General features: G+C 46.7%; 1 protein-coding gene across 2 annotated transcripts; it reads right to left on the bottom strand.

Annotated features, from left to right (window-relative positions):
* Positions 1–677: 677 nt before the first annotated feature.
* Positions 678–16,510, bottom strand: LOC141088518 (mediator of RNA polymerase II transcription subunit 28-like). Of its 2 annotated transcripts, XM_073574641.1 has the most exons (4): positions 16,024–16,510; positions 10,046–10,112; positions 7,747–7,859; positions 678–966 (listed from the first exon to the last, which is right to left on the bottom strand). In XM_073574641.1, the coding sequence occupies exons 1-4, from the start codon at positions 16,174–16,176 to the stop codon at positions 769–771; spliced, it is 531 nt and encodes a 176-aa protein (XP_073430742.1). In that variant the 5' UTR covers positions 16,177–16,510; the 3' UTR covers positions 678–768. The 2 variants fall into 2 exon arrangements, 1 of the variants encoding a protein (XP_073430742.1); XR_012231967.1 differs by lacking the exons at positions 678–966; positions 7,747–7,859 and adding an exon at positions 12,526–12,652 and having other exon boundaries at positions 10,044–10,112; positions 16,024–16,150.
* Positions 16,511–23,868: the final 7,358 nt, after the last annotated feature.

Below are 23,868 nucleotides of genomic sequence, written 5' to 3'. Positions count from 1 at the left end.
AGCCTGTGAGCACAAGCCTGGATTCTAATGCAGAAATTGTGTTCTCTCATTTCCAGATGGACAATTATAAGGATCTGTTGCAACTAAGACCGTTCTTTCTATTTCAACGGTAGCACCCTCTGGTCTGGGTGTCAGCTAATTTGCCAACAGATCACAAGTTGGATTCATTTGATATATGTTCTATAGGAGCGTATAAAATCATGGGTATTCATCGTGTATATAGTCCAGCCTGATGAAGGGGCTAGACCGTCTCCGAAACACGAAGCAACGATGAAAGCTTTTATACAATGACCCCAGTGGTACATCACCTCATCATCCATGGCAGCACTGAACCAAACCCCGATTTTTCTCCCTTCCTTGGATTTCTGCCTGGATGTCAGAGTCCAGCAGGTGGAGCAACAGAAAATCAGAATCGCCTCATTATTCCTCAGCGCTGTGCCTGCTCTGACACAACAGGCTCAGGTAAAAAACAACCCAAACTCTGTTTTTTCTTACTACGATCTGCGCAAGGTACGCTTTCCTTTCTCTATCATGTACTCAGATGGACACTTCTATTATTTTTGCACCACCTCAGTTCTCTGCCCGTCATACATGTGACACTTACTGCGCAGGACAGAGTATTTTAGCTTTTTTGAATCTGACACTTGGAAACATTAAGAAACACTGAAATACACCAGTTTATAGAAGCATTTTTTAATTGACTCCCCTTTCCAAAATATAGTATAAAAAAAAACAAACAAAAATATTCTTTACAATTTGTCCTTCAGGTCACGTCTGCTTCATTGGCGCAGGGATATTGGCAGAGGCTTGCTCCAGGAATGCCAGAGGCCCTTGTGGCATTTCGCTTGGCTTCTTAGGCGGACCATTAATCTCCTCTAGGCCTTGCTGCCAGCTCCGTAGCTTAGCCAGGTGCTTCTGAATGAGCGCTTCCTTCCTCTGCAGCTCGCTCCTCAGTTCTGTCACATCCTATCAGGAGCAAATGTAGAAAAAAAAAAAGGCAATTTATATTGTAGCAAGGGTTTGATGATGGCAAACAGCAAACAATGCTTCCTGGCAGGAGGAGGTTTGCTGTTATGTCTACCAGGGCTGTGGAGTCGGAGTCGTGGTCGGTGCTCATTTTGTTGGAGTCGGTATAAAATGGACCGACTCCGACTCCTAAAATATATAATAAATTGGGTACAGTAGTTCAATGCAGAATATTTTTTCATAGGAATTTGGGAAAGTTATGAAATGTCCTATAAATGGCTGTTCTATTCCTGATCTAAGGCTACATTCACACACAGCGTTTTTCCAGCGTTTTTTGAGGATACGTTTTTCAGTTGCAAAAGCAGATCAGCTTTTTAAAAAAACCGCATCACGAGCTCATAGATAATGTTTTCAATAGCAAAAGTAGATTAGAAATCTGCTCTATATATCCATTTATCCATATCACATCTGTACCAAAAAGAATGAACGCTGGATAGCACACAGACTAACACTCCTTTTTTTAGCACCAGTCAGGTACATCTCATAGCTGCCCAAAAGGACGCCCAGGACAGGCATTGCTCGTCTTCAGTAACATCAACTGATAGTTGGAATAAATAGACTGCATTCATCACCACATCTTCTTAAGATGCAGGCTTTATTTTCAAGTGTAGGGGTGTGAAGTATGAGGTTCTGCAGCAGCTGAGGTGTGCAGTATGAAATTCTGCGGAACAGTATGAGATTCTGCCTCCCCCCCTAGGTTTGATCCTGGCTACGCCCATAGTGTGAATGAAGCCTGAGGGTCTAGGGTTTCTCTTAGCCGAGATAAGTCATAGTGTGTGTGTTTATATTATACACACACACACACACACACACACACACACACACAGTACAGGCCAAAAGTTTGGACACACCTTCTCAATCAAAGCGTTTTCTTTATTTTCATGACTATGAAAATTGTAGATTCACTCTGAAGGCATCAAAACTATGAATTAACACATGTGGAATTATATAATTAACAAAAGAGTGTGAAACTACTGAAAATACTGTATGTCTTATTTTCTAGGTTCTTCAAAGTAGCCACCTTTTGCTTTGATTTCTGCTTTGCACACTCTTGGCATTCTCTTGATGAGCTACAAGAGGTAGTTACTGGAAAAGGTTTTCACTTCCCAGGTGTGCCCTGTCAGGTTTAAGAAGTTGGATTTCTTGCCTTATAAATGAGGTTGGGACCATCAGTTGTGTTGTGCAGAAGTCTGGTGGATACACAGCTGATAGTCCTACTGAATAGACTGCTAGAATTTGTATTATGGCAAGAAAAAAGCAGCTAAGTAAAGAAAAAGGAGTGGCCATCATTACTTTAAGAAATGAAGGTTAGCCAGTCCGAAAAATTGGGAAAACTTTGAAAGTGTCCCCAAGTGCATTGGCAAAAACCATTAAGCGCTACAAAGAAATTGGCTCACATGAGGACCGCCCCAGGAAAGGAAGACCAAGAGTCACCCCTGCTGCGGAGGATAAGTTCATCCGAGTCACCAGCCTCAGAAATCGCAGGTTAACAGCAGCTCAGATTAGAGACCAGGTCAATGCCACACAGAGTTCTAGCAGCAGACACATCTCTACAACAATTGTTAAGAGGAGACTTTGTGCAGCAGGCCTTCATGGTAAAATAGCTGCTAGGAAACCACTGCTAAGGACAGGCAACAAGCAGAAGAGACTTGTTTGGGCTAGAGAACACAAGGAATGGACATTAGACCAGTGGAAATCTGTGCTTTGGTCTGATGAGTCCAAATTTGAGATCTTTGGTTCCAACCACCGTGTCTTTGTGCGACGCAGGAAAGGTGAACGGATGGACTCTACATGCCTGGTTCCCACCGTGAAGCATGGAGGAGGAGGTGTGATGGTGTGGGGGTGCTTTGCTGGTGACACTCTTGGGGATTTATTCAAAATTGAAGGCATACTGAACCAGCATGGCTACCACAGCATCTTGCAGCGGCATGCTATTCCATCCAGTTTGTGTTTAGTTGGACCATCATTTATTTTTCAACAGGACAACGGCCTCAAACACACCTCCAGGCTGTGTAAGGGCTATTTGACCAAGAAGGAGAGTGATGGGGTGCTACGCCAGATGACCTGGCCTCCACAGTCACCAGACCTGAACCCAATCGAGATGGTTTGGGTGAGTGAAGGCAAAAGGGCCTACAAGTGCTAAGCATCTCTGGGAACTCCTTCAAGACTGTTGGAAGACCATTTCTGGTGACTACCACTTGAAGCTCATCAAGAGAATGCCAAGAGTGTGCAAAGCAGTAATCAAAGCAAAAGGTGGCTACTTTGAAGAATCTAGAATATAAGACATATTTTCAGTTCTTTCACACTTTATATAATTCCACATGTGTTAATTCATTGTTTTGATGCCTTCAGAATGAATCTACAATTTTCATAGTCATGAAAAGAAAACTCTGAATGAGGTGGTGTGTCCAAACGTTGGTCTGTACCGTATACATGTACATGTATACAGTGTATTACATATTTACAATTTATTACAGTTTTTTGTGTTCTAAAGTTGTATTCCAATAAATATTATGTTCTAAATATCTTGATTATTGGATCATAGAAATGATTAAATGTCTGATGTTCACATTGTACTACAATAAATTTTTCACTTAAATATAAGCAATATATGTGGGAGTCGGAGTCGTGGAGTCGGTGTAAGGGAAATTGAGGAGTCGGAGTCGGTGTAAGGGAAATTGAGGAGTCAAGAGTCGCAGGTTTGGCTTACCAACTCCATAGCCCTGATGTCTACTATGGTTATATTTAAAGGGGTTTTCTAGGATCTAAAATACATGACTACTTTCTTCTAGAAAGTGTCATATCTGTCAGCCAGGAATGTCTGGTACTGCAGCTCAGCTTCGTGGAAATTAACGTGGACAGCTGTTTCTGGAATAAAGCAGCCATGGTTTTCTAATCCTTCTGGACAATCCCTGTAGGATATCTCCATGAATAGCAGATTTGCATTTGATTCTTCTGCATCTTATCAGTATGTAACATGAGCTGTTTTGCTGAGAAATTGAAAAAGATTTCAGACTATGCGTTGCAGAAAGTGAAATCTACAATTCCACAACACGGATTAACGCGTCAATTTCTGCACAAAAATGATCAGCAACGTACAGTTTGGTCCATATATATTTGGACAGAGACAACATTTTTCCAATTTTGGTTCTAGACATTACCACAATGAATTTTAAACAAAACAATTCAGCTGCAGTTGAAGTTCAGACTTTCAGCTTTCATTTGAGGGTATCCACATTAAAATTGGATGAAGGGTTTAGGAGTTTCAGCTCCTTAACATGTGCCACTCTGTTTTTAAAGGGACCAAAAGTAATTGGACAATTGACTCCAAGGCTATTTCATGGACATTTGTGGGCAATCCCTTCATTATGTCATTCTCAATTAAGCAGATAAAAGGCCTGGAGTTGATTTGAGGTGTGGTGCTTGCATTTAGGATGTTTTGCTGTGAAGGAAACATGCGTCAAAGGAGCTCTCCATGCAGGTGAAACAAGCCATCCTTAAGCTGCAAAAACAGAAGAAACCCATCCGAGAAATTGCTACAACATTAGGAGTGGCAAAATCTACAGTTTGGTACATCCTGAGAAAGAAAGAAAGCACTGGTGAACTCATCAACGCAAAAAGACCTGGGTGCCCACGGAAGACAACAGTGGTGGATGATGGCAGAATAGTCTCTATAGTGAAGAGAAACCCCTTCACAACGGCCAACCAAGTGACCAACACTCTCCAGGAGGTAGGCGTATCAATATCCAAATCTACCATAAAGAGAAGACTGCATGAAAGTAAATACAGAGGGTTCACTGCACGGTGCAAGCCACTCATAAGCATCAAGGATAAAAAGGCTAGACTGGACTTTGCTAAAAAACATCTAAAAAAGCCAGCACAGTTCTGGAAGAACATTCTTTGGATAGATGAAACCAAGATCAACCTCTACCAGAATGATGGAAAGAGAAAAGTATGGCGAAGGCGTGGTACAGCTCATGATCCAAAGCATACCACATCATCTGTAAAACACGGCGGAGGCAGTGTGATGGCTTGGGCATGCATGGCTGCCAGTGGCACTGGGTCACTAGTGTTTATTGATGATGTGACACAGGACAGAAGCAGCCGAATGAATTCTGAGGTATTCAGAGCCATACTGTGTGCTCAGATCCAGCCAAATGCAGCCAAACTGATTGGTCGTCGTTTCATACTACAGATGGACAATGACCCAAAACATAAAGCCAAAGCAACCCAGGAGTTTATTAAAGCAAAGAAGTGGAATATTCTTGAATGTCCAAGTCAGTCACCTGATCTCAACCCAATTGAGCATGCATTTCACTTGTTAAAGACTAAACTTCAGACAGAAAGGCCCACAAACAAACAGCAACTGAAAACCACCGCAGTGAAGGCCTGGCAGAGCATCAAAGAGGAGGAAACACAGCGTCTGGTGATGTCCATGAGTTCAAGACTTCAGGCAGTCATTGCCAACAAAGCGTTTTCAACCAAGTACTAGAAATGAACATTTTATTTACAATTATTTAATCTGTCCAATTACTTTTGGTCCCTTTAAAAACAGGGTGGCACATGTTAAGGAGCTGAAACTCCTAAACCCTTCATCCAATTTTAATGTGGATACCCTCAAATGAAAGCTGAAAGTCTGAACTTCAACTGCATCTGAATTGTTTTGTTTAAAATTCATTGTGGTAATGTCTAGAACCAAAATTAGAAAAATGTTGTCTCTGTCCAAATATATATGGACCTAACTGTATAAATGAGATTTATCATGTCAGTTAGCTGGTACTGTATTACGTTCTGGATTTCCACATGCAAATCCACACGGGACATCAGCCACAAACATGCAAAGTGTGGACATAACCTTTAGTTCCCCCACAGCGCTCCATCAGCCTTACAATGGATACTATTGCCACCTGAGCGACCATGTTGTCTTACAGTAAGGTCTGTTAGGGTACACAGGTAGATAGATAACCCTCCAGGTAAAGTGATATACAGTTTTATTTCTTGGGCAGGGCTGGATGGGGCCGCACATGTCTTATATAGCGTGTTATGCCTGTAAGGCTAAGTGCACACGTACCGGAACTCTTGTGGAAATTACCGCGAGAATTCCGGAATTCCAGTCCACGGGAAAATCGCATTTTAAATTCCCGCGATTTTCCCGCGGAAAAACTAGCATTTTGCAAGCGTAATTAGCTTGCAAAGTGCTAGCGTTCTCCAAGCGATCTGTAGCATCGCTTGGAGAACTGATTGACAGGTTGGGCACACTCATCAAACAGTGTTTGACAAGTGTGACCAACTTTTTACTACTGAGGCCGCCTATGCAGCATCAGTAGTAAAAGATAAAATGTAAAAAAAAAAATAAAAAATGGTGTTATTCTTACCCTCCGACGTCCCGCGCATCCGTTCCCAGTAATCCTTTGCGAAAATGCCCACGATGACGTCAGTTCTCGCGGGATCGTGACGTCTCGCGGTAATTCGCGATGACGTCGCGCGAATGACCGCGAGACTTCGCGATCCCGCGAGAGCGGACGCCATCGTGGGCATTTTCGCAAAGGATTACTGGGAACGAGAGCGTGAAGAGAAGCGGGAAGACTGCGCGGGACGCCGGAAGGTAAGAATAACAATATTTTTTATTTTTAAATTCTATTTTTTACAGGACAGTCTCCTCTCCTCTGGACCGTGGGTACCATCCGCAAATGCTCTGCTTACTTTCCGCATGGTGTGCACAGCCACATGCGGAAAGTAAACGGAACAATGCATTCCTATGGGTGCGGGATCGCCGCGATTCCGCAAATTAATGAGCATGCTGCGGTTTTTACCACGAAGCGATTCCGCCGCGGTAAAAACCGCAGCATTAGTACAGCATTGCGGAATCCCATAGGAATGCATGGGATGCTTATTTTTCGCGTTTTCGCGGCAAAATCGAGCGGTTAAAACCGCCGCGGAAACGCGAAAAAAACGCCACGTGTGAACTCAGACTTAGTGGCACAACTCCCTTATTGCAGCCCTGTACATACAAGTGTGGCGGTGAATGGGGCTGCAGCTTTGGCCCTTTCATAGCACTAATCAGTACGGGCCCTAAGGACAGGTCATGAATGTTTAAAGGGAATCTGTCAGCAGAGAATGACTATTCTGATGTGGCAAACAGTCCCGTGCAGTTTCCCACCTGCTTGTTTTCCCCCATCTTCACCCCCTCTATTTTGATTGACAGCTCTGGCTTTATAAAGTCAGTAAAAGGGCGCTGATAAAAGTGAAAACAAGTATGTGAAAAGGTGCACTGAACTGTTTGGCCACACCAATGGTGCACCAAGCGCCTGTTCATGGTTGGAACAGTCTTCAGCGCCAACAGTCTCTTTTTGAGCAATCATTCAGATGGCAGACATTCCAGCCGCCTCTCTCATACACAAGAGGCGCGCGTCCCGCGTTTTCTATGAGGGAGCCATCGCCTGGCACGTCTGGCTGCAGATTATCTCAGGGAGACAATGCGATCGGCAGGCCAAAAATCAGACCTTCCATTTCATTATGCCCCCCCAACAAACTGTCAGAGGAATTCCAGACACAGACTGTGGGACAATCCTGGAGATATCAGTGGGCTCAGCTGACATTAATCAAATGTGTATGGGGTTTAAGTCCTGGAGACCTCTTTGAGATAAGCCAGTTTGCTATGGAGACATCATCCTTAGGAGTAGTGAGGAGATGACATGGTCCTCACAGTAGGATATTCACCTCCTTAATAACCTGCTCCGGCTTCTGGACAGACAGCTGTAATCTCTTCTGTAGGAAGAAACATTCTGTTTGTCTGGCCACATCCAGGAACTTCTGAATACACTGTTCAACACCTGAGGAGGAGAGAAGAAGACCGGGAACGTTTCAGACTGGTGCTACCACATAACAGACGCAGCATGGACCCCTGGGCTGGGGCTGTAGACAGACATTTGCAGTAAAGCGCTTTCAAAACATTTCAGCAGTAAGGGGACCGTCTGCTACGTCTCTGTGCCTATCTGGAATAATGGACACTTTCAGAAAAAAAAAAAAAGTATAAATGGAGCTCACATGAGTTTATGGTGATTTATCTAAATTCTCTCACAAATGCAGTCACATTTCCACGCTCCTGGCATTTATTCCCTCCTTGTATTACGTCCAGTACGCTGTAATCTCCCCACCATCGAGTACAGGCCGTCACACATCATAAACCTCTCATTTCCACTGATCCCACATCTCTCCTCAGCCTCCATGTCTCTTAATGGATTGTGTTTCTCAAGCTGGGCAGCAGACTGAACAGTTTCAGTACCGGAGCTGTGTTATGTGAGTAATTACTTTTTAACTATAAGAAATGTCTGTGTGGTGGAAGAGGAATCATTGGATCTGTAGTTCTTCACATACAGTGAGGGAAAAAAAGTATTTAGTCAGCCACCAATTGTGCAAGTTCTCCCACTTAAAAAGATGAGAGAGGCCTGTAATTGACATCATAGGTAGACCACAACTATGAGAGTCAAAATGAGAAAACAAATCCAATTACGATTTCAGTAAGTCTTCACAAGGTTGGCGACACTGTTGGTGGTATGTTGGCCCATTCCTCCATGCAGATCTCCTCTAGAGCAGTGATGTTTTGGGCCTGTTGCTTGGCAACACAGACTTTCAAATCCCTCCAAAAGTTTTCTATGAGGTTGAGACCTGGATACTGACTAGGTCACTCCAGGACCTTCATGTGCTTCTTACGAAGCCACACCTTCGTTGCCCTGGTGGTGTGTGTTGGGATCATTATGCTGAAAGACCCATCCACGTTTCATCTGCAATGCCCTTGCTGATGGTAGGAGATTTGCACTCAAAGTCTCACGATACATGGGCCCCATTCATTCTTTCGTGTACACGGATCAGTCGTCCTGGTCCCTTGGCAGAGAAACAGCCCCAAAGCATGATGTTGCCATCCCCATGCTTCACAGTAGGTATGGTGTTCTTTGTATGCAACTCCGCATTCTGTCTCCTCCAAACACGACGAGTTTTGTTTCTACCAAACAGTTCTACTTTGGTTTCATCAGACCATATGACATTCTCCCAATACTCTTCTGGATAAACCAAATGCTCTTTAACAAACTTCAGACGGCCCCGGACATGTACTGGCTTAAGCAGGGGGACACGTCTGGCACTGGAGGATCTCAGTCCCTGGCGGTATAGTGCGTTACTGAAAGTAGCCTTTGTTACGGCAGTCCCATTTCTATGCAGGTCATTCACTAGGTCCCCCCTTGTGGTTCTGGGTTTTTGCTCACCGTTCTTGTGATCATTTTGACCCCATGGTGTGACATCTTGCGTGGAGCCCCAGATCGAGGGAGATCATCAGTGGTCTTTTATGACTTCCATTTTCTTATTATTGCTCCCACAGTTAATTTCATCACACCAAGCTGCTTGCCTATTGCAGATTCAGTCTTCCCAGCCTGGTGCAGGGCTACAATTGTGTTTCTGGTGTCCTTCGACAGCTCTTTGGTCTTCACCATAGTGGAGTTTGGAGTGTGACTGTTTGAGGTTGTGGACAGGTGACTTTTATACTGATAAGTTCAAACAGGTGCCATTACTACAGGTAATGAGTTGAGGACAGAGGAGCCTCTTAAAGAAGAAGTTACAGGTCTATGAGAGCCAGAAATCTTGCATGTTTTTAGATGACCAAATACTTATTTTCCTCCTTAATTTGAAAAATAATTCTTGCCAAATCAGACAAAGTGATTTTCTGGATTTGTTTTCTCATTTTGACTCTCATAGTTGTGGTCTACCTATTATGTCAATTACAGGCCTCTCATCATTTTAAGTGGGAGAACTTGAACAATTGGTGGCTGACTAAATACTTTTTTCCCCACTATGTAATTTAGACAACAAAAGCCAAAGCAGCATCAAAAAAGGTAATAATGAGTAATAACGACCTCTGAGCCATGGTGCCATCACCTGGTTTGTATGGAGAGCTATTTGGATAAATTTGGTAAAAGAAGTAAAATCCCTATAAACGACAGAGACTCAGCATCTCGGCGTATGTTACCTGTGCCGATCTCCTCCTGGTCTGTGCCGTTCACATAGTCCTGGCTCACGAGAGAAGCAAAGCAAGCCTGTAATAGAGAGGAAAACGAATTACATCTACAATGGATTATACCATTTCTGAGGCGGCCATGTTACAGCGTTGCCCCGACTAGAAGTCCTTCTCTGTGGAGCAAGTTTGAGTGACAGCTGCCATCTCCAACAAGCTGCGGAAAACCATGAAACTGACAGTGGGCAGGAACATGGCTGCCCTGCAAGCACCCAGAAGAGGACGGGACATGTCTGATCTCCATGCACGGCCGGGCAGTCAGGGAAGGATTGGGGTGAAACACCCCTAAAGTAGAAACATTGTAGTAAGGGATGCTGTGTATAGCTCAGGGCGCACAGACCAGACGTTGTCCCAATGCGCCGGGTACTGGAAACACTAACAATTTCTTCCGTATTTCAGTGATTTCCAGCTGTTACAAAACTACAACTCCCAGCACGCCCTAACACATTATTAATATACATTTATATAGCACCATTTATTCCAAGGCACTTTACATGTGAAATGAGAAATATAGACAAGTATAATAAACATTTGTAAGACAAGGGACACACAAGTACATAAGGAGAGGGGACCCTGCCCGCGATGGCTCACAGTCTACAGGGATGGGTGAGGATACAGTAGGAGAGGGTAGAGCAGGTCGTGCTGGTTGTGTGTCGGAACAGGTGGATCTTCAGGTTCTTCTTGAAGGTTTCCGTTGTTGGTGAGAGTCTGATGTGTTGCGGCAGAGCGTTACAGAGTATGGGGGAAGCACAGGAGAAGTCTTGTATGTGGTTGTGGTGGGAAAAAGATACCGGGGGAGTAGAGGAGGAGATCTTGAGATGATCGAAGGTTGCGTGCGATTAGGTACCGGGAGACCATGTGACAGATGTATGGGGGAGACAGGTTGTGGGTGGCTTTGTATGTTATGGTTAGGGTTTTGAACTGGAGCCTCTGGGCAATAGGAAGCTATTGAAGGGCCTGGGGAATAACGGGGAGACAGGTGGATTAGTCGGGCAGCAGAGTGCAGGATGGATTGGAGTGGTGCCAGAGTGCTGGAGGGGAGGCCAGAGAGTAGGGGGTTGCAGTAGTCGAGGCAGGAGATAAGGGCATGCACTAGTGTTTTTGTGGTTTCATGGTTGAGGAATGCGCGGATCCGGGAAATAATTGAGTTTGAGGCGGCATGAGGAGGTAAGGGCTTAGATATGTGGTTTGAAAGAGAGGGCAGAGTTGAGGAAGACCCCAAGGCACAGAGCATGCGGGACTGGGGAAAGCGAGCAGCCATTGACAATGATGGATAGGTCTGGTGTAGGAGTAGAGTGAGATGGGGGAAAGATGATGAATTCTGTTTTGTCCATGTTCACTTTGAGAAAGCGAGCAGAAAAGAAGGCTGAAACAGCAGACAGACATTGTGGGATTTTGGTCAGTAAGGAGGTGAGGTCAGGTCAGGTCCAGATTGGTAGATCTGCGTGTCATTGGCGTACAGGTGATACTGCAAACCGTGGGATTCTATGAGCTGTCCCAGGCTGAAGGTGTAGATGGAGAAGAGTAGGGGTCCTAGAACTGAGCCTTGAACACCAACAGACAGGAGGCGCGGTGAGGAGGTGGTGTGTGAGAGGGAGACACTAAATGTTCGGTCTGTTAGGTATGATGAGATCGAGGATAGGGCCAAGCCTGTGATGCCAAGAGATGAGAGAATTTGTAGCAGGAGAGAGTGGTCCACGGTGTCAAAGGAGAAAGACAGGTCCGGGAGAAGGAGGACAGAGTAGTGTCGCTTGCTCTTGGCGGTTAGTAGGTCCTTGGTGACTTTAGTTAGGGCAGTTTCAGTTGAGTGATGTGGTCGGAAGCCAGATTGTAACCGATCACATAGGGAACAGGAGGAGAGGTGGGAGGACAGTTCAAGATATACATGTTGTTCCAGTAGTTTTGAGGCATAAGGGAGAAGAGATATCGGGCGATAGTTAGACACAGAGGATGGGTCGAGGGAGGGCTTTTTGAGGATGGGTGTGATTGAGGCATGTTTAAAGGATAATAATCTTTATTTTTATATAGCGCTAACATATTACGCAGCGCTTTACAGTTTGTACACATTAAGAGGGAAAGACACCATTTGTAAGTGAAAGGTTGAAGAGGTGTGTTAGAGTTGGGATGAAGACTGTGGCAAGGTTAGGGATGAGGTGGGACGGGAGTGGGTCAAGCGTACAAGTGGTGAGGTGTGATCTTGACCAGGGGCGGACACTGACAGCTTGGGGCCCCTGTGCAAGAAATGTGTCTGGGCCCCCCTCCTTTTATGGCGTCAAAGCTACGTGTGTATATAGCCACACACACATACATGTATATATATTACATAATCTCCTTTATTATGTATATTGCTGTCCCTTACAGTGTGCCCTCTCGTTTATGTACAGTACGGTCCCTTGCATTTTGAATTATATAGAGCCCTGTTTTTTATTACTTACCGTCCTGTCTTGTTAGCTGTATAATGCAATGATGGCTGATGGAGCATGGGAAAGCTTCTTTTCTAATGGATTTGCTGATGGACTGGTAGCCTGGTCACCGGCTCCTCGATCAGCAGTCATTTTATATCTAAAAAGAGAGGGGACTATGTAATAAAAGAGGGCAAGAATACACTATGTAAGAGACAGCACTGTACATAACAGCAGAGGAAGGTATATAATAAGGGACGGCACCATATATAACTAGAGAGGATGGTACGTAATAAGGGACGGTGTTATACATAATAAAAGAGGAAACTATGTAACTAAGGATGATGTTATACAGAATTAGTGAGTACACTATATAATTAGGGACTGTGTTAGACATAGTAAGTAATAATAATAATGTCTTCCTCCACCTCCCCCTGTTCCTAAGGCAATTATAAGTCCCCCTTCCTCCCATCCCAATCCCCCACACGCCTCATTGTTCTCCTCCCCTCACATCTCATTATTGTCCTCTCCCCCAAGCCATCATTGCCCTCTTCACCACCTCCATCATTTTCTTCTCCCCCACCACTATTTTGGCTTTCTCCCCCACCACTCCCATCATTGCCCATTCCACCACCTCCACCTCCCCCATTCATTGCCCTTTCCACCACCATCATTGCATTCTCCCCCACCACCCCATCATCATTTCATTTTTCCCCACCATCCCATAATTGCCCTCTCCCCATCACGGCCTTCTCCCCATCACCCCATCATATCATTGCCCCTCGGGCCCAGAGAAACCGGCCAAATTGCCCTCCTCATTAGCTGCCTGGCAGGGCCCCCTGGAGGCTCTGGGCCCCTGTGCAGTTGCACAGGTTGAACCGGCGGTATGTCCGCCCATGATTTTGACAGGAGGGTGGAGAGCTGATCTTCACATGCAGAGAGTTGTGATTTCCTAACAGGTTAGACACCATAGATGTAAATTGGCTGCACTTACATGTAAGTGCCCTGTTTCTCCTCCTGGAGAGCGACATGCCAGGGTAAGGAGGCTTATAGGCCATACAATGCTCCTCTGGGAAATTAAATATGCAAATTGTCTCTTCAGAGAGTAAGAGGACTTGAACTCTAGCGCCATCTACTGGAAGTAGCGATCCTAAAATTAATTATCGACCCTTTAACGAGCCTTGCCATATGACTTTGGATAAAAGTCAAACCAAAATCTCAACTTGCAGACGTGTTTTGAGATATTACCCCTCCTCAGTGCAAAGCATGAGATCTAATTTTGCTGTATGGAGAGGCCTCTGACTGAGGTCTAAAGGGTGGCATCTCTCTTTGTGGAGAGTGACATACCTCCCAGGAGCATTGTATGGCCTTTAAGTCTCCTTACACTGGCATTCTAGACATGTCACTCTAAACATGGAGATTGTTACCCCGTAGACCCAAGTCAGATGCCTCTCATACACCAAATCAGATCTCATGCTTTGCACTGAGGAGGAGTTACACCTTCCAAACATGTGTCAGCAAACAGATTCTGGTTTGGCTTTTATCCTAAGTCAGTAACCGATCTCAGACTGCGCCAACTTGTGTGATGGAAAAAGTCTCTGTGTGGCCGCACCCAGCATCACCCTAACAAACCACTGGAAACCATTAGGACACGTTCACACAATACTTTCTTGAGTGGAAACAAGTCCAACAACTATGTTTTCAGAGAAATCTGATTTCTTCTCCTCCTGGACTGATCACTTTAAAAATAATCAATTCTTGGTTAAAATCGGAATTCATTGTTACATTAATGAGACGGAAGACAGTTGGTGCCGATAAGATTCTATGTAGATGAGGGAGGAGGAGCTAAAGGCAGAGCTCCTCCCCCCTCCTCTCTACAGTGAACTGTCTTCTCCTGTCTCAGTAATGGGATTTTGAGAATAAGAAAGAAGCAGATTTCTCTGATGTATTACAACGTGTCTAATCTTCATGTGTCCTATCAATTCATGACATAGAAATGAAAACAGCAGCTACTCTAAAAGGAAAACCCTCATCATATGAACAGCACAGAGGATTTCCCATAGAAATGAATAGGAAGTTTTCCAATTGTTTTTCACTCAGTGTGAACATACCTTAGGGTGCCTTCACATTGCGTCTATCCCCCCGGTCAGCGGCGCTGTCGATGGTTACTTCACCGTCCCCCACAAAACAGGATTCGGACATATTCGCCAACAGGGCCATAGACTACAATGGTGCTGACAGAGCGAGCATGGGCTCGAACGTCCATCATTTTCGGGCGTGTACACCTACTACACAGTCTCCTCTGTCCGAGCGTCCGCCTCCAGTAGTCACATACACCTGAAAATGACGCACGTCAGAGCCCACGCTCGCCCTGTCACCACCATTATAGTCTATGGCCCCGTCAGCTCATGCGTCCGAAACCCGTTTTTCGGGGAGGTTCGGACATAAGCCCCAACAGGGACAAGGAACGGTGACAGAGCGAAATGTGAGCACACCCTTAGAACAGAGGGAATGCTGGTTATTGTGGTGCATAGACCCCGGTGTTCCCGACATGGCGGCATGCAGACCCCTCCATCTAACTCCCCGGTAATACACCGGAGCCGCCGTTACAGAAGTCAGCGGGGTCTGCCATAGAGGAGGCAAAATACAAATCATCTCTTCCCTCAGACCAAGATGTTAGGTATACAGCTCCAGAGCCAGGGGGGGGGGGCTGCAGTGCTCCAGAGCTCGGGTGGGGGGCTGCAGTACTCCAGAGCTTGGGGGGGGGGGAGGCTGCAGTGCTCCAGAGCTCGGGTGGGGGGCTGCAGTACTCCAGAGCTTGGGGGGGAGGCTGCAGTGCTCCAGAGCTGCTGGGGGGGGGGGGGGGGCTGCAGTGCTCCAGAGCTGCTGGGGGGGGGGGGGGGGCTGCAGTGCTCCAGAGCTGCTGGGGGGGGGGGGCGCTGCAGTGCTCCAGAGCTGCTGGGGGGGGGGGGGGGGGGCTGCAGTGCTCCAGAGCTGCTGGGGGGGGGCTGCAGTGCTCCAGAGCTGCAGGGGGGGGGGGGGGGGGGCTGCAGTGCTCCAGAGCTGCAGGGGGGGGGGCTGCAGTGCTCCAGAGCTCGAGGGGGGGGGGGCGGCTGCAGTGCTCCAGAGCTCGGGGGGGGGGGCGGCTGCAGTGCTCCAGAGCTGCTGGGGGGGGGGCTGCAGTGCTCCAGAGCTGGGGGGGGGGGCGCTGCAGTGCTCCAGAGCTGCTGGGGGGGGGGGGGGCTGCAGTGCTCCAGAGCTGCTGGGGGGGGGGGGCTGTAGTGCTCCAGAGCTGTTGGGGGGGGGGCTGCAGTGCTCCAGAGCTGGGGGAGAGAAGCACCAGTGTCCTGTGTGCATGCTGGGACTTGTAGTGAGGCTGCAGACTACTAATATACACCTGTCCCTCCTCCATCATCTGCAGTGCAGACTGTGCAGCTGCTGTGGAACTACAACTCCCAGCATGTTGACGTCATCAGGGAATGCTGGGAGTTGTAGTCGGACGGCCCCAGTTTCCAGTCTGCACGTTCCTACCTCGAACGAGGACTCCAGCTCGTCCACCAGGGTGCTGTTGGTGTTCTTCGCCCCGGGAGGAGTGGACATCAGGCCAGGCCCTGCTCCAGGCTGCATGGGCGGCGGAGGCCCGGGAGGCTGCCCGGAGAACATCCCGCTGAGAGAAGACGCCATGAGACAGAAGAACAGAACAGGGCTACTGACGTCACCGGACGTCTTCCTGCACAACCACTACTGGCATGCGCCCTACGCCGCCATCATTGATTTGGTAACTGATTTTTTTTAATGCTTTATTTTCGGAAGAGAATGTGCTTCCCAACAACAAAGTATGTCCGGAGCTGGGAATCGCCACACAGCGGCAAAGCGTGGAATAACAGCTACAGCCGTGTTTTTTTTTTAGCCACCAGATGGCGCCATAGCACAGGGAAACGAGAGCAGGGCCCGAGCGGCTCAGACTGGTGGGGAGTCATGGATACAGGGCTGGACCGTCCCGGCCTGCACTTGTGCGCATGAGCAGAAGATGACAGTCACTGCTCTACAGTCATAGATGTAACAGCCAGAACTTTTTTCCTTTCCTTTTTTTTAGGGGTCAAAGAACCAGACTGGAGTCTATATTCTACAGTTGTGATAAGATACATATCACGTCGCCATTTTCCTGTAGAGTTCTCATTTTTCGGGGGCTGAGGGTTATTCTTTGCCCCCAGGGGTTTTTATTGATGCCACTTTCCAATGTTGCAGCGACCAAAAAACCCCATAATCCTGGCGGTTTGGTTCTTATCTCGTTCCGCTGCTTTCTGAGCGGATTAGTTTCTATTTTCATACATCGTATTTTTACGAATTATTATTATTTATATAGCACCATTGGTTCCATGGTGCTGTGCATGAGAAGGGCTGACATACAGATCACAGATGTCACTGACAGTAACAATGACGGACTGATCCAGAGGGAATGCAGCAATAGGGAGAAGTGGGGAGATCCGAACTTCTGTGGTTCCCCCATATTTTTACCCCCAAGGGTGGTTTGCTCGTTCATGACCGGCCAATATTTACAATTCTGACCACTGTCCCTTTATGAGGCCATAACTCTGGAACGCTTCCATGGATCCCGGTGATTCTGACATTGTTTTCTCGTGACATATTGTACTTCATGTCAGTGGTAAAATTTCATTCATATAACTTGTATTTATTTGTGAAAAAAACGGAAATTTGGCAAAAATTTTGAAAATTTCACAATTTTCCAACTTTGAATTTTTATGCCCTTAAATCACAGAGATACGGCACACAAAAAACTTACTAAGTAACATTTCCCACGTGTTTACTTTACATCAGCACAATTTGGGAGCAGCAAATTTTTTTTGTTAGGAAGTTATAAGGGTTAAAAGTTGACCAGCGATTTCTCCTTTTTACAACACCATTTTATTTTTACGGACCACATCACATATGAAGCCACTTTGAGGGGTCTATATGATAGAAAATACCCAAAAGTGACACCATTCTAAAAACTGCACCCCTCACGGTGCTCAAAACCACATTCAAGAAGTTTATTAACCCTTCAAGTGCTTCACAGGAAGTTTTGGAATGTTCAAAAAAATGAACATTTACATTTTTTCACAAAAAAATTACTTCAAATCCAATTTATTTTTTTTTACCAACGGTAAGACGAGAAACTGGACCCCAAAATGTGTTGTGCAATTTGTCCTGAGTACGGTGATACCTCATATGTGGGGGGGAACCACTGTTTTGGCGCATGGCAGAGCTCGGAAGGGAAGGAGCGCCATTTTAGGCCATGTGCACACGGTGCGGATTCTGCTGCGGATCCGCAGCGTTTCTGGTCCTGTTGGTCCGCAGCAGATTTAGCTGCGTTGTACAGTACCATTGCTTTCAATGGTAAACTGGAAACCGCTGTGCACATGCTGCGGATTTTTCCGCGCGGTTTTGCTGCAGTTTACAATCCGCAGCATGTCAATTCTTTTCATCCATTATGAGGTGTAAAACCGCAGATAAACCACAGGACTTTAATCCTGCAGATTTATCTGCAGTTTTCACTACAAAATCCGCAGAGGCAAAAAACTCCGTGTGCACATAGTCTTACTTTTCAATGCAAAGTTGGCTGGAATAGAGATCGGACGCCATGTCACGTTTGGAGAGCCCCTAATGTGCCTAAACAGTGGAAACCCCCACAAGTGACCGCATTTTGGAAACTAGACCCCTTACGGAACTTATCTAGATGTGGGGTGAGCACTCTGAATCCCCAAGTGCTTCACACACATTTATAACGTAGAGCCATAAAAATGTAAAAATCATTTTTTCCACAAAAATGATCTTTTCGACCCCAATTTTTTATTTTCCCAAGGGTAACAGAAGAATTTGGACCACAAGAATTATTGTGCAATGTGTCCTGAGTACGCTGATACCCCATATGTGGGGGTAAACCACTGTTTGGGCGCATGGCAGAGCTAAGAAGGGAAGCAGCGCCAGATTTTACTGTTATGGTTTGCAGGTGCCATGACTCACTGGGAGAGCCCATGAGGTGCCAAAACAGCAGAACCCCCCATAAGTGACCCCATTTTATGACTTACACCTCTCAGTGAATTCATCTAGGGGTGCAGTGATCATATTGACACCATGGGTATGTCACAGAATTTTATACCATTGGACAGCCATGCGAAGAGACTCAGGAGGAACGGAGCGCTATTTGCCTAGTCAAGTGAATGGCTCTGTGCACATGTCAGTGTGTTCCACAGACCATGTGTCCATGGGCAAAACATGCTGACATGTCCGTTTTTCAATGTCGTCGCTGGCCACAAAACATCCATCACACGTGCATACGCATAACACACATGGATGTCATCCATGCGACACGCATCGGCGCCGGGGAAGAAGCATTACAGCAAGTGCTGTTCCCCGGCGCCGGGTGCTGATTATAGCTCTCATCAGTCTCCCCTTCTTGTGCTGATCGCCCGCAGAGCAGGGGAGAATGACAAGATCAGCATCCGGCGCCGGGGAACAGTGCTTACTGTAACGCTTCTTCCCTGGCGCCCGTCCATGTGGTACTGATGCTGCACACGCATGCCACACGTGTGCCGTAAGTATTACACACATGGACACTGACATCTCCGCTACCGGAAATATCAGGAAGTGTGAAAGAGGCGTTATAGCGGGTTTTTATGTTTGGCAGCTGTCACACACTAAAAGACGCTTTTTATTGCAAAAAAATAATTTTTGCATCATCACATTTCGAGAGCTATGATTGTTCAATATTTTGGCCCACAGAGTCATGTGGGGTCTTGTTTTTTGCGGGACCATTTTTTGGCACATGACGTTTTTTGAGAGACAGAATGAGCAAAAGCCAGCAATTCATGAATTTCTTTTTTTTTGGGGGGGGGCGTTTACACCGTTCCACGTGTGGTAAAATTGATAAAGCAGTTTTATTCTTTGGGTCAGTGCGATTACAGCAATACCCCATTTATATCATTTTTTGTGTTTTGGTGCTTTTATACAATAAAAACTTTTATATAAAAAATTATTATTTTTGCATTGCTTTATTCTGAGAGCTATCACTTTTATTTTTCAGGTGATGGAGCTATATGGCGGCTTATTTTTTTTTGTGGGACAAGATGACGTTTTCAGCGGTACCATGTTTATATCCGTCTTTTTGATCGCGTGTTATTACACTTTGTTTGGCAGTATGATGATAAAGCATTGTTTTTTGCTTATTTTTTTACTGGGTTCACTAGAGGGGTTAACTAGTGAGACAGTTTTATAGGAGAGGTCATTACAGACACAGCGATACCAAATATGTGTACTTTTATTGTTTAGATTTTTTTAATTCAAATATTTATTTAGTGATAGAATATTGATTTTTTTTATTTTTTAAATATTTTTACAATTATAGAATATAGATTTTTTAAAAATATTTTTACAGTTATTTAAACTTTTTTTTTACTTCATTCTATCTCTTACATGTTGTCCCACCATGGGACAATCATTTTTTGCAGGCTGATCGCTTAGACTATAGCATGCAGATGAAGATCTGCATGCTATAGAAGCTGTCAGCGCTGCACTTTCTGCACACTGACCTGAGAGACTTCCTGATCATGCACTGCGCATGACAGGAAGTTTCTCAGCTCTGGTACCCGGGTGTTGTCGGATTGCCATAGCAGCGATCGTCACGCCACGGGGGTCTCCGATCCAAAGGCAGAGGGGCTGTCAGCCCTCTGCTTGCTCCCAGGATGCTGTGATCGCATTCGATCACAGTATTCCGGGGGATAAAGTGCCGGGAGCGGTCTGTGACCAGTGGTGTGGGGGGGCCCACCAGCCCAGGGAAAATTGCCCCATTATAATCCGCCACCATAGCACCACGCCCCCATGTATCAACCCTTTCCTCCCCCTCCCAGACCCACCGGCCACCGCAGCGCCAGCCCCTCACTGATAAATCCCTGCTCTGTGCGCACACGACCTGTGATGAGGTCACAGGAGGGGAGGAGTCAGGGGTTTCAGTAGAGGCCCCTGATCATGTGACCCCTGACTCCTCCCCTCCTGTGACTTCATCACAGGTCCTGTGCACACAGCCATCATTGTATTGTATGCGGGACTCTGCTGTGCTGGTTGTCATGATGCTGGATGAGGAAAGTATGTGTGGGGTCAGGAGGGGTTTACAGGATGGATGTAGCTGCGTGTGTGTGCGAGGTGTACGGAGCAGACCCGCGAATGTGCGAGGTGTACGGAGCAGAGCCGTGTGTGTACGAGGTGTATGGAGCGGAGCCGTGTGTGTACGAGGTGTATGGAGCGGAGCCGTGTGTGTACGAAGTGTACGGAGCGGAGCCGTGTGTGTACGAAGTGTACGGAGCGGAGCCGTGTGTGTACGAGGTGTATGGAGCGGAGCCGTGTGTACGAGGTGTACAGAGCGGAGCCGTGTGTGTACGAAGTGTACGGAGCGGAGCCGTGTGTGTACGAAGTGTACGGAGCGGAGCCGTGTGTGTACGAAGTGTACGGAGCGGAGCCGTGTGTGTACGAGGTGTGCGGAGCGGAGCCGCGCGCGATGTATGGAGCAGAGCTGCGCACGCGAGAGGTGTACGGAGGGGAGCCGCGCGTGTACGAGGCGTACAGAGCTGAGCCCTGTGTTTACAGAGCTGAGCTGCACGTGTGCAAGGTGTACGGAGCGGAGCCGCGTGTGTGTACGAGGTGTACGGAGCGGAGCCGCATGTGTGTACGAGGTGTACGGAACGGAGCCCTGTGTGTACAGAGCTGAGCTGCACGTGTGCGAGGTGTACGGAGCGGGGCTGCACGTGTGCGAGGTGTACGGAGCGGAGCCACGCGTGTACGGAGCGGAGCCGTGTGTGTGTACGAGGTGTACGGAGCGAAGCCGCATGTGTACCAGGTGTACGGAGAGGAGCCGCGTGTGTACGAGGTGTACGGAACGGATCCCTGTGTGTACAAAGTGTACAGACCTGAGCCATGTGTTTACGGAGCGGAGCCATGTGTGTATGAGGTGTATGGAGCAAAGCCGCATGTGTACAAGGTTTACAGAGCAGAGCCATGTGTGTACAAGGTGTACAGAGTGTGGCCGTGTGTGTATAAGGTGTACGGAGCAGAGCCGCATGTGCACGAGGTTTACGATGTGTGTACTGAATGGAGCTGTGTGTGCGAGGTGTACGGAGCGAAGCCGTGTGTACGAGGCATACAAAGCGGAACAGTGTGTGAATGAGGTGTGCGGAGCCATGTGTGTACAAGGTGTATGATGGGGAGCATTCATACCTCCCAACCGTACCAGATTTTGAGAGTCTGCCCCACTGCCCCGACCTGGAGCTTACTTTTCCCGTGGACACAGGAGTATATGGCGGAGCCCCAAGGAGCACTTGAAAACTCGCACATGACATTCTATCGGAAGTGACGTGATGGAAAATGACCAGAGGAGATTGTGACGGAACCATGGAGGCTCTTCAGGGAATGCTTCAGATCATCACCATGTCCTCCTTTGAGAGCGCGGACAGCGGGATCGCCTTGGACTCGGGGATGTCGGCCATGTGAGTGGATGATGATATGTCCTGCACCAGGAGGCTCAGGTGGGCACTACAATGTGAGCTGGTATAGTATCTTTATAGAATCTTTCTTTCCCCTCTTTCCTTGTCTTTTTCTTTCTTTCTTTCTCTGTTCTTTCTTTCTTTCACTTTCTGTTCTTTCTTTCCCCTCTCTTTCTCCCTCTCTGTTCTTTCTTTCTTTTTTTCTCTCGTTATTCTTTCTTTCACCTTTCTCTTTCTTTCTTTCTCTCTTTGTTCCTTCTTTCCCCTCTTTCTTTCTCTCTCCCTCGCTGTTCTTTCTTTCCCCTCTTTCTTTCTCTTTCTTTTTTTCTCTCTGTTCTTTTTTTCTATCCCCTTTCTTTCTCTGTTCTTTTTTCCTTTCTCTCTGTTCTTTTTTTGTTTCTCTCTGTTCTTTCTTTCTCTCTTTTCCTCAGTACCAGTCAATGTGCCCACAGTACCAGCCACTGTGCCCTCAGTACCAGTGTGATCAGCAGTGCTAAATGGGTGTGGTTGGGGCGTGGACATGGGTGTGACTAGTTGTGAAATGGGTGTGGTCGGGCGGCCGGTAGCCAATCATCATAGTGGAAGGCATCTGTTTCCATCAACTTTGTTATATGTGGGCAGTGGGCACCTCTAGTAAGGTGGGCACAAGATGGCGGGTTCTTGTCACCTGTGCCTCACACAAGTTACTATGAGATGTAAATGACCAGAGGAGATTGTGACGGAACCATGGAGGCTCTTCAGGGAATGCTTCAGATCATCACCATGTCCTCCTTTGAGAGCGCGGACAGCGGGATCGCCTTGGACTCGGGGATGTCGGCCATGTGAGTGGATCATGATATGTCCTGCACCAGGAGGCTCAGGTGGGCACTACAATGTGAGCTGGTATAGTATCTTTATAGTTTCCTTGTCTTTTTCTTTCTTTCTTTCTCTGTTCTTTCTTTCACTTTCTGTTCTTTCTTTCCCCTCTCTTTCTCCCTCTCTGTTCTTTCTTTCCCCTTTCTTTCTTTTTTTCTCTCGTTATTCTTTCTTTCACCTTTCTCTTTGTTCCTTCTTTCCCCTTTCTTTCTCTCTCCCTCGCTGTTCTTTCTTTCCCCTCTTTCTCTTTCTTTTTTTCTCTCTGTTCTTTTTTTCTATCCCCTCTTTCTTTCTCTGTTCTTTTTTCCTTTCTCTCTGTTCTTTTTTTGTTTCTCTGTTCTTTCTTTCTCTCTTTTCCTCAGTACCAGTCAATGTGCCCACAGTACCAGCCACTGTGCCCTCAGTACCAGTCAGTGTGATCAGCAGTGCTAAATGGGTGTGGTTGGGGCGTGGACATGGGTGTGACTAGTTGTGAAATGGGTGTGGTCGGGCGGCCGGTAGCCAATCATCATAGTGGAAGGCATCTGTTTCCATCAACTTTGTTATATGTGGGCACCTCTAGTAAGGTGGGCACGAGATGGCGGGCTCTTGTCACCTGTGCCTCACACAAGTTACTATGAGATGTATTTTATTCCTGCTATATTTCTTGGCATACTGAAATGTTTTGACCAGTTGGAAGTTGTACAACCTGAGGATTGTGCATGTGTGCACTGCCCGCATGTAGTAATATGTGTCTGTGTGTATATATATATATATATATATATTTACTCCGACCCCTATATAAACCCTGCCCCTCCAACCGCCGTCCACTTTCCCATGCTCCTGTTCCAATCCTGGGGTCTTTTTTGGTCCCCCTTGGTCCTCCACATGCTGAACATCTGGGACATGACTAACATTGCGCAATGTGCGCTTGTTCGTCGCCAGATGCAGCGTCGTGTTCAGTGTGTGAGGAGACGGCGACTTGTCTGTGGCGTTAACCCCTCTGCTG

This window comes from Dendrobates tinctorius, unplaced genomic scaffold, assembly GCF_039654945.1.
Source record: "Dendrobates tinctorius isolate UK_male_01 unplaced genomic scaffold, ASM3965494v1 ptg000039l, whole genome shotgun sequence".
Taxonomy (NCBI): domain Eukaryota; kingdom Metazoa; phylum Chordata; class Amphibia; order Anura; family Dendrobatidae; genus Dendrobates; species Dendrobates tinctorius.
The sequence above is the reverse complement of the archived record's forward strand: the minus strand, read 5'-3'. Positions and strand labels throughout refer to the sequence as shown.

Excerpts from the sequence above, each read along its gene's own strand:
- LOC141088518 (XM_073574641.1), bottom strand. The coding sequence starts at position 16,176 with ATGGCGTCTTCTCTCAGCGGGATGTTCTCCGGGCAGCCTCCCGGGCCT. Across the intron at positions 10,113-16,023 it reads AGCTGGAGTCCTCGTTCGAG|GCTTGCTTTGCTTCTCTCGT; the intron begins GTAGGAACGTGC and ends TCTCTATTACAG. Across the intron at positions 967-7,746 it reads CGGAGCAGGTTATTAAGGAG|GATGTGACAGAACTGAGGAG; the intron begins GTGAATATCCTA and ends TGCTCCTGATAG.